The sequence below is a fragment of the Bufo gargarizans genome, chromosome 2 (assembly GCF_014858855.1).
Source record: "Bufo gargarizans isolate SCDJY-AF-19 chromosome 2, ASM1485885v1, whole genome shotgun sequence".
NCBI classification, from domain to species: Eukaryota; Metazoa; Chordata; class Amphibia; order Anura; family Bufonidae; genus Bufo; species Bufo gargarizans.
Genome location: NC_058081.1, coordinates 204,272,218 through 204,281,602, shown reverse-complemented (window position 1 = coordinate 204,281,602; position 9,385 = coordinate 204,272,218). Strand labels below are relative to the sequence as shown.

The 9,385-nt window shown below is 44.0% G+C and overlaps 1 protein-coding gene across 3 annotated transcripts in view; it reads right to left on the bottom strand.

Moving 5' to 3' along the window:
• Positions 1 to 5,507: 5,507 nt before the first annotated feature.
• DENND6B (DENN domain containing 6B) overlaps positions 5,508 to 9,385 on the bottom strand; it is a 106,917-nt gene continuing 103,039 nt past the window's right edge. For all 3 annotated transcript variants that reach the window (XM_044279931.1, XM_044279929.1, XM_044279930.1), the window contains one exon: positions 5,508 to 7,320. In XM_044279931.1, coding sequence (XP_044135866.1) covers positions 7,198 to 7,320 — 123 coding nt within the window. In that variant the 3' untranslated portion in view covers positions 5,508 to 7,197. The remainder of the gene's footprint in view (positions 7,321 to 9,385) is intronic.

Here is a 9,385-nt window from a genome sequence, read left to right as displayed (position 1 = left end):
TGCACAACCCACATGTGCCATTACGAATTGAATCCGCACAACCCAAGTCATCATGTTGCCTCAGTCTTAGGCTACTTTCACACTAGCGTTTTGGCTTTTCGTTTGTGAGATCCATTCAGGGCTCTCACAAGCGGTCCAAAACGGATCAGTTTTGCCCTAATGCATTCTGAATGGAAAAGGATCCGCTCAGAATGCATCAGTTTGCCTCCGATCAGTCACCATTCTGCTCTGGAGGCGGACACCAAAACGCTGCCTGCCCTGCCTTGCTGTCCGCCTGACAAAGCAGAGCCAAACGGATCCGTCCGGGCACACAATGTAAGTCAATGCGGACGGATCCATTTTCTCTGACACAATCTGGCACAATAGAAAACTGATCCGCCCCCCATTGACTTTCAATGGTGTTCAAGATGGATCCATCATGGCTATAGAAGACATAATACAACCGGATCCATTCATGACGGATGCATGCTGCTGTATTATTGTAACGGAAGCGTTTTTGCTGATCCATGACTGATCCGCAAAAAATGCTAGTGTGAAAGTAGCCTTACACAACTTGAGTTCCAACATCCAGATTCAGTTGCGCAACTTGAAATCAGAAGTCGTAATGTACCCCTGGCTTAAATGGGTTTTCCGAGACTTATATACTGATGACCTATCCTCCAACACCTGTAAACCCCAACGAACAGCTGTTTGAGGAGACACCAGCACTCCTGTGAGCTCTTCGTCTTTTTCTCTGCATTTCCTAGGCCAAGTGATGTCATGTTCATTGGTCAAATAGCCTAGGCGCAGCTCACCCCCATTGAAGTGGGGCTGAGCTGCGATACCAAGCACAGCCACTATACAAAATCCTGTTCTTGGTGAGCACGGAGAAGGCCGCGCCTTCTCAAACAGCTGATTTGCAGGGGTCCCGGTTGTCGGGCCCCCACTGATCAGTATATAAATCTCTGAAAACCCTTAAGTGTTTCTCTGTAGCACATTAGAAATTTTTATTTTTTTTCTCTTTTGATCAATTGAAAAATAAAAGTGTGTGTAAAATAAATATAAATATTCTGCTCACCAGGCAAAACCTGGATACTACAGTTCATGGATCGGTCAGCATTATCTGTAAATATAATAAAAGGTTATCCCATTTTAATGTATAATTGTTTTTCTGTGTAGACAGGTTGATGACGTGTGATAATCACTCTACTTTGCCTTTCGGCATTTGTCTTCTTCCATGTATTTAATCACGGCAAAAAAATTTAAGGCTTGCAACCTTTTAAAAAATTACAGGTGGTTAAATGCCACAATCGATATTAAAGAAATAGTCTATAAAAATAAGCGTAAGCAACACAAGAGAAGCAAACTTAGCAAATCCTACTGGGTTTCATCTGTCACAGGTAATCTTTACATATGCAAAAGAATAAAGTCATAGGCAATCCAGTATTGTCATAGAAGCATGACAAATCCTTGTCGATCTATATCTACGTGTTTCAAAACTTGCAAAGTTCTTAGCATGAGAAAAGCGCAAATAAATATGATTTCACTGGAATCTAAATAGAAGAAGTATTTTATGCCAAAACTGGAATGCTGGGGACTTAGGCTACTTTAACACTAGCGTTTTAGTTTTCCGGTATTGAGGTCCGTCATAGGGGCTCAATACCGGAAAAAAAACGCCTCCGTTTTGTCCCCTTTCATTGTCAGTGGGGACAAAACTGTACTGAACAGAATGGAGTGCTCCAAAATGCATTACATTCCGTTTAGTTATGTTCCCATACCGGAGAGCAAGCCGCAACATGATGTAGTTTGCTTTCCGTCCTAGGATGCAGACAAGACGGATCTGGCATGACCCCCAATTCAAGTCAAGGGGGACGGATCCGTTTTAGTGCCAGATCCATCATGGCTGTTTTAAAGATGATACAACCGGATCCTTTCATAACGGATGCAGCCGATTGTATTATCCTAGCTGAAACAATAGAAAACGGATCCGTCCCTCATTGACTTTCAATGGAGTTCATGACAGATCCGTCTTGGGTTTGTTACAGATAATACAACTGGATCCGTTCATAACGGATGCAGACTGTTGTATTATCAGTAACTGAAGCGTTTTTGCTGAACCCTGCTGGATCCAGCAAAAACCTAGTGTGAAAGCAGCAAAAAGAAGAGGTTCCAGCACTCGTATGTAGTTTCGTTGCGTAGTCTTTATTTCCAGTAACGGCTTTACATATATGGACACATGCTTTTACTCTTGCACAATTGACGCGTTTCGAACTTTACGTTCTTAGTCGTAACCGTATGGAGCTCCAAACACTCAGGTTTAAGTACGCCCCCTCACCAAAGAAGGAGGAGGAAAGGGGAACAGCCCCCTCCCCCGACCGTGCAGGGAGCTCCACACCCTGTCATGTGCTATACCGATGATCAACATATTAAAATGAGTAAAAAATAAATAATATATATATATATAAAACAGGGTCACCTCCAATACATAAGAATATTTACTATATCTGTGTAGATGGTATTCAAGTGCAAGGATAGCAACATTGTGGGGAATTGATGGATACACCGACATCACATCCATAGTTGGCCGCGTATATTGACTCTTCCATTGTTAATGAAAAAAAACTCCTCAGTACATCCGAGGTATCCCTAATGTACCCAGGCACTCGTTTGACTAATGGCTGTCAAATTGAATCCAGCCATAGTCCTAGCCTCTCCAACAGCGAACCAATGCCTGAAACTATTGGGGAGAGGGTTCAAGCCTTTGTGAACCTATAGTAAAGCATGTTTCCCTTCCCAAGTATCCAGGCATATTATTTTTGATATTCACATAGTGGGTTTTTATCCAACTGCGCTGCACATGTTTACTAGTGAAATCCAGAGGAGAATGTTCACCACTGGGGATGCCTAAGGTTATCTCAGAACTGCTAGACAGAACAGGAAGACAGCATTAAACATGTTGGTAGAAATAAGACAATTTTTACAGGTGCCTGCAGTGTGCCTCCGCTATGGAAAGATTCATACTTGCCTGCTCCCTGCAACTCCGATCCTGCACGCTGGCTCCTGGGCTCCAGCCAGTGATAGCGAATCTAGCTACAGATTAGGGTGCCCAGTGCAATATTCTGCCTTGGTGTGCCTGATGCCTGCCAGAACTGCACGGGCTAGCAATGTGGGTGCTTGGTGCACATCAGGAGTGTGGAGGCTTGTCCGAAGTGGCATCAGGTTGCAACTATGCCTATTAAAGGGTGCATAAAATAACAGAGGGCTATACGATAGTCACATAAAATGCGCTGTAAGGCTGTGTAATGCTTCTCTATGACACTTTGAGAAATAGGTGGGACTGACATGGCCACCTGACACATTCAGTTTTGGAACGACCAAATGGGCTCCAAACGGAAAAATGGCCAGGAGAGTTGGGGGGAACTGGCACCATTTTCCCTAAGCAGATGGTCCAGCCCAGGCTTAGATGGGTTGCAAGTTGCTGCAGACTGTAGAAAGGAGAGGGAGCAGGAAGGATCCAGAGTTTGAAGACTGACCAACCAGGTGAGGCATGGTAGGCTGTAAAAGCTCAAGTGGAAACCGGGCCTTGAGCATGAAGGAGCCTCCGCAATAACAGCACTGGACCTAGGGTGGCCATAGGTCCGATTTTAAGCCGGCTTTTATACTCCCTGTCCTCCATCCAGTGCAGGGTCTGAACGGACACAGGGATGTCCTTTTGAACAGCTCAGGTTCAGACAGCAGCACTGTGCTGTCTGAATGTGAGCTGCAGTGATAAAGTCACTGCCCCTCTCGCCCCGGCAGCAGAGCTGAAGTTGATTCTGCCTTTTCATTTTTAAAATCCACGTCGGCTGCGGACTGGCTGGGCAGGGGCGTGGCCTCACTGGGTCGGGGTGTGGGTTAGCGAAGCTGGGGGGCGTGGTTATAAAGTCAGTCTTTTGATGGTGGTTTGAGTAGCCACCCTAACTGGATCTCAGAGACAGCTGTGGGCGAAGGAGGGGGGTCTGGGTGCTATGAGGTCTCCAGCTGACATGGAACGGACAAGAATAAGAGGCTGCCAGACCTACATCTTAGTAGGCAGAAAAAGCCACAGCCATGAGGAAGGGAGAAAACTGAGAGGCCGGAGCTGTCCATACCCAGACTGAAGCCGTTGACTGTATTAGGCAGCTGCTGTGGCCACTTGCACATCGAGCCAGGCCTGGGTAGCTGCACTATGCACCCTCCCAGGGCTGGTCTGGACACTGGAGGGGAACAAGGGGAGAGACAGAAAAACAATGCAAAAGGACTGAGTTGGAATGGCGGGTACTTCAGAGCTCCACCTCCCAAATCCCACAAGGCCCAAGCAGGGGGTTGTAGTATTTGGCTGCCCTAGAAACGCTAGATCTGGAACAGTGCCTTAGCAGGGTACGAGTAGCAGGCTTGGTGACCCACTGGATTTCCTCCTTGAGTGTAGGGTTACAGAAGGTAAGAACTGCCTGTATCTCTGTGAGAAAAATGAGGGGAAAAAAAAGTAAAAATATCAGCCGACCCTATCGACACTAAGCTAAAACTGATTAGCTCAGTATCTGGAGGGGTATAGCTGATGGGAGCTCACACTTTTATTAACTAATGTTGCCTCCTAGTGGCAGCAGCTATACCCATAGTCTTCTGTGGCAATGACATTAGCGAAAAACTTCAGGGCAGTAATACTGTGTTGTCCAGTTAAACATATGACAATATATATCTTTCTTTCATGTAACTAGATTGATTTTCTTATGTAGTTGCCTTAAGCTGCTTGTTCCTTATCTCAACTGCCTCCCATTCCCCTTTGCTTAAAGCTGTCTATTTGTCCAACACTGAAGCAAGAACAGAGGGGAACTGAAGCTGCAATAGGCCCCTCACTTCTCCCACAGATGATGTATAGACTGTAGAAGAATGTTTAAGACAATTATTTAGCTAGAGGAATCGCTGCCTATGGAAAAGCACCTCCTTGAAGTGTCACATATGACGTATGTAGTATTGAGGTTATGAAGGCCACCATTACATGGCGTGGACCAATAGATGTTTACATTCCCAAGTTTATGACCTAGTGCATACTGCACAGAAGCCAAGTGTTATCTTATCTCCTTTTCCTTCTTAAGCCAATGAAATTATGGCATGTGCCTCAAAAAAGACCGCCTCCCTGAAGGTGTATAGCTGCTTTACTTATTGTAATAAACATAGAGATTGCCTTGACCAGCTTTGTGTCAGAGTGTGTCTCTCCACGCGTGGCTATTAACCCCTTGAGGGTACCTTGATTTGGAGCACCAGAGTGTATCTTAAATTCTTTAATTAAAGCAACTTCAACAGGGGTCCCAGCTGTCTGAATCCTCTCGGATCTAGCAGTTATCCCTATCCAGTAATTACAAGGATACCCCTTTAAAGACAGACTATAACTGTATCCACCTTTCAGCTGTGGTCACAAAAATGTGAAAAACTGCGTTTCCAAATGAATTACATAGGTACTGAGAGTTATTTCGAACATGTTTTTATTTTAAAAGAACTGGATTGGCGGTTTCCAGGCATGCATACAATGGAATATACGGGTATACAGAGCATATAGAAGTACTACTAAAAGCAGGATATTACAATTGTAAGAGACTTTTTGTGAAGGCTTCTTTCTTCATAAAACTCTGGACAACTAAGTAAATCTAAAGATGTAATTGTAATCCACTGAAAATGCATTTACCTTAAAGAGATACAGATTAGTAAAGGTGAAAATGTGATTTTCATAATAACCATGAACAATTATAAATATAGCAAACTATAGAGAACTGGTAGCGCATGTCTCCATGAGAGTACAGAGGTACAACAGAGAAAAATTTAGATTCATGATTAGAAGAAACAAAGACTAAATAAATTACTGCATTAACGGATGTATGCTTTTATTGGGTATTTGCATCATATGGCGCCTCAGATGCTTCTATGAAATATGATGTGTTTATTATTTTATTCTAGATTTTTATTTTTGGAATCTTACTGCCACCATTTTGCTGGAGATGCCTGGAGAAGGACTCACGGCAACTACCTGTGGGGTTCTCTCTGTTAAATAAATCCCTATAAATGCTCCTCCTTCTATTGATAATGAGATGACTGCTCATTCTGGCCCAGTTTACATGATAAAGCTCACAAGTGAGCTGCAGAGGGCAGGTAATGTCAGCCTATTGTGCGTGCGCTGGTGTCCACTGTGAAAACTGAAATATTTCAGAAGTCTTTTTAGGGCTAGTTATACACTTGTATGTATTCAAAACAAAAATCACCAAAAACTTTTGAATAAAATGTAATTTTTCTAATGATACATTCTTTGCCGCAAGGGAATCTGTCCTTCAGGTTTCCTCTCTAAAGTAAGTTTGTTTACACACACATCGATGCAGCGAGTGTATGGGTGTCCTGCATACAAAAATCCCAAATACTCAGTATACGGGAACGTGCATATGTAAACACACCCATATACAGAACATGCATTACAAAATTAAAGAATACTGCACCCTTTGCATGTTCTAGAGAGCCACTTCATCCATCTACCATATTTTCACAGGTTGTGTTCTTGGGGGAAGTTCAATTTTAGTGGGGTGATATCAGAGTGGTCCTGATTGTAGGATTCAGGTCATAGGACAGATATGCATTGTATACTATCTTACGCTGCTTCTTTGATCAGTATTAATGGGACACGGTCACTTTGAGTCACAAAAATTTGAAATCACTCAGAGGCACTGACATTCATGATCAAGTTGTGGTCTTAAAGGGGTTGTAAAACTGCTGTTTTCCAAAAACAGAACCACACCAGTCCAACGGTCATGTGTGATATTGCGGCTGTGCCCCATTCTCTCCAATGGAGCTCAATTCCACTCAGAGACAGGTATGGCTCTGTTATTGGAAGAAAGCAGTCATCTTTTTCTAAACCCAGACAAACCATTTAATATTTAAAAAAATGTGGAGAATCATCAGATGTTCACACAGATCAGTTTTGTTGTGCTTGTCATTTCAGTGAAAATCCCACATAATTCTTTAGCAATATGTTCTGTGCTATACTGTATTATGTCACCCTCCTCTCGTCCGAGATAGAATATAAGACATAATAAGCTTTCTGTAGAGTTGTAGGATAACCTATAGTTGTCTCTGAATAGTAAAAGAGCACAAAGATGTACAGTGACGCTATATGGTGTACACCGATGACTGGCATATTAAGGGATGCTGTGGTATTCTTCAGCGAGGATGCAAAATGCTCTGCAGGTCTTCAGGAAGGGAGCCAATAACTTCATCAATATGAAGCTTCAATCTGTTCAGTGAAACAGGGCTGACCGGAAGATGTTGTCTGTGTGCCCGAACCTGGAAACAGATGTCACACAGTTACTTGAAGCGAATGTGTCAAATCTAATTTTTTTCTGCCATTAAAACCAGATAGTGACACATGGGAGGATTTATCATCCCCATATACCAGAAAACCAGTGCACCAAAGTAAAAAAAAAAAAAAGATAACAGGTCTGCAACTTTTTAAATGTCATTTATGCAAAAATTTTTGCACAAATAACGTTTAACCTCCATCTTGACAATTTTCTGATAAGGGAAAGGTGTTTGGGTAGGGCCATCAGTCCAGCAGATTTCTGGTGTAAATGATAACTAAAATCTACACCAGCTATGAGTAGGCATAGATTTCATTTAAGGCACACAGACTCCCAGAGGATGTACTTAATTATTGATGAGGCGTGTGTCTTGTCATAAATTAAGCACATCCTCTGTCAGTGCACGGGATATAAAGACCGACTTCCCCCACAGTCCTTTTTTCTAATCCGTTTTGATTTTAGATATTTATTATTTTATATACTTGATTATGAGGGCAGCCATATTGCCTGAGCTGCTGTTAAATTGTTAAAGCGGTTCTATGGGATTTTTATATTAATGGCCTATCCTTAGGACAGGTCAACAATGTGTGATTAGAGGAGCTCCAACTCCCGACACCCCCACCACTTAGCTGGTTTGAAGTAGCTCTGGAGGCCTGTTTAAACATAATGACTGGCTGGCATCGTCCTCAAAGCTGGTCACTATGAATGGGTGCTTTGCTCCTCCTCAATTCACTTGAATTCAAGGAGCGCTGAAGTAACTGCTCTGTACAATACTGTCATGGTGGGGAGTGGGGGAAACCCACCCACCGTACAATGTCAAGTATAACGAGGAAGCAGCTAGGCCAGGACGCCGGAATCAGGGAGCAGGTCACCTCCTATTGTGTCCCTAATCCTCACCCTAACTCCTAACCGTATGAGTGGACCTTGATGGTAGGACAACTCATACCTTGGAAACCTTTGGCCCTGATAATCCCTTACATAGGAGCAGGGGAGAGACGACCTTTTCTTCCCAGACACGGATGAACAGGAGTCTCAAAAGGCCTAGCAGCAAGGAAAGGAAAAGACCATATGCAGCAACAGAGTCGGCAGGTAAGAACACCAGAAACACACTTACCTGCCGCAGCCACCACGACTGGAACCCGTGCATAAGTACAGGTGCCCACACACCAAGTAGGACACCGTACAGACAACACACACACACACAGGTATCCAGCACTTCTGATACTGCCTGGACCCCATGAAGCAGGCAGCATTGCATACAGACTTATGGTTCACCCCTCCGGGAAACCAGCCCCCTCTTGGAGGTACAACACACACAGGGAAAACGTCTTGCATACATGCAGGGACAAACACCAACAACAGCCCAGACATGTAACAAACAAGACGTACAACAAACCCTGAACATAAACTCACACCAAACATACAACCAGTGAGGTTGGGTACATAGGGGATACAAGGGAGACAAAGGAATGACATTGCAGATGACATTGATGTCCTACAAGGTGGCCCTCAAGGACTGGGCAGATAGATCACCCTGGACTGGAGCAGAGCACCAGCACCAACGACAGCTGAAGTACAACTGACTCCAGCCAGGAAACCACAGGAGATAAAACCCAAGTGACCACACCCAGTCAGGGAGTTAACCCTTCCAGCACCAGACAGAGGAAGGCTACAACTTAAAGGGGAAATGCACATACCAGCCAACACACAACACGTTGCCACCGGCAACAGCATGCGTGGCAACCATGTCACGGCGAACACAGCCAAAGCCGAGACACTGCCACCACATGCCATAACAGCAACACGTTGCCACCGGCAACTACAACATGGCACAAGCGCACACAGCAAAGGCCGTGACAAATACACATTTGATGAATTGTGTGGCACTGCAGCTACTGCGGAACAGCTGTTTGGTGGGGATGATGGGAGTTGGACTGCTGCAAGCAGATATTGATGGACTTTTGATGTTTAGGTGGGAATTACCCTTTACTACACTTCTTCATTATCAATGAGAAAAAGCTTTCCACTCTACTTTCCAAATCAAATACCTG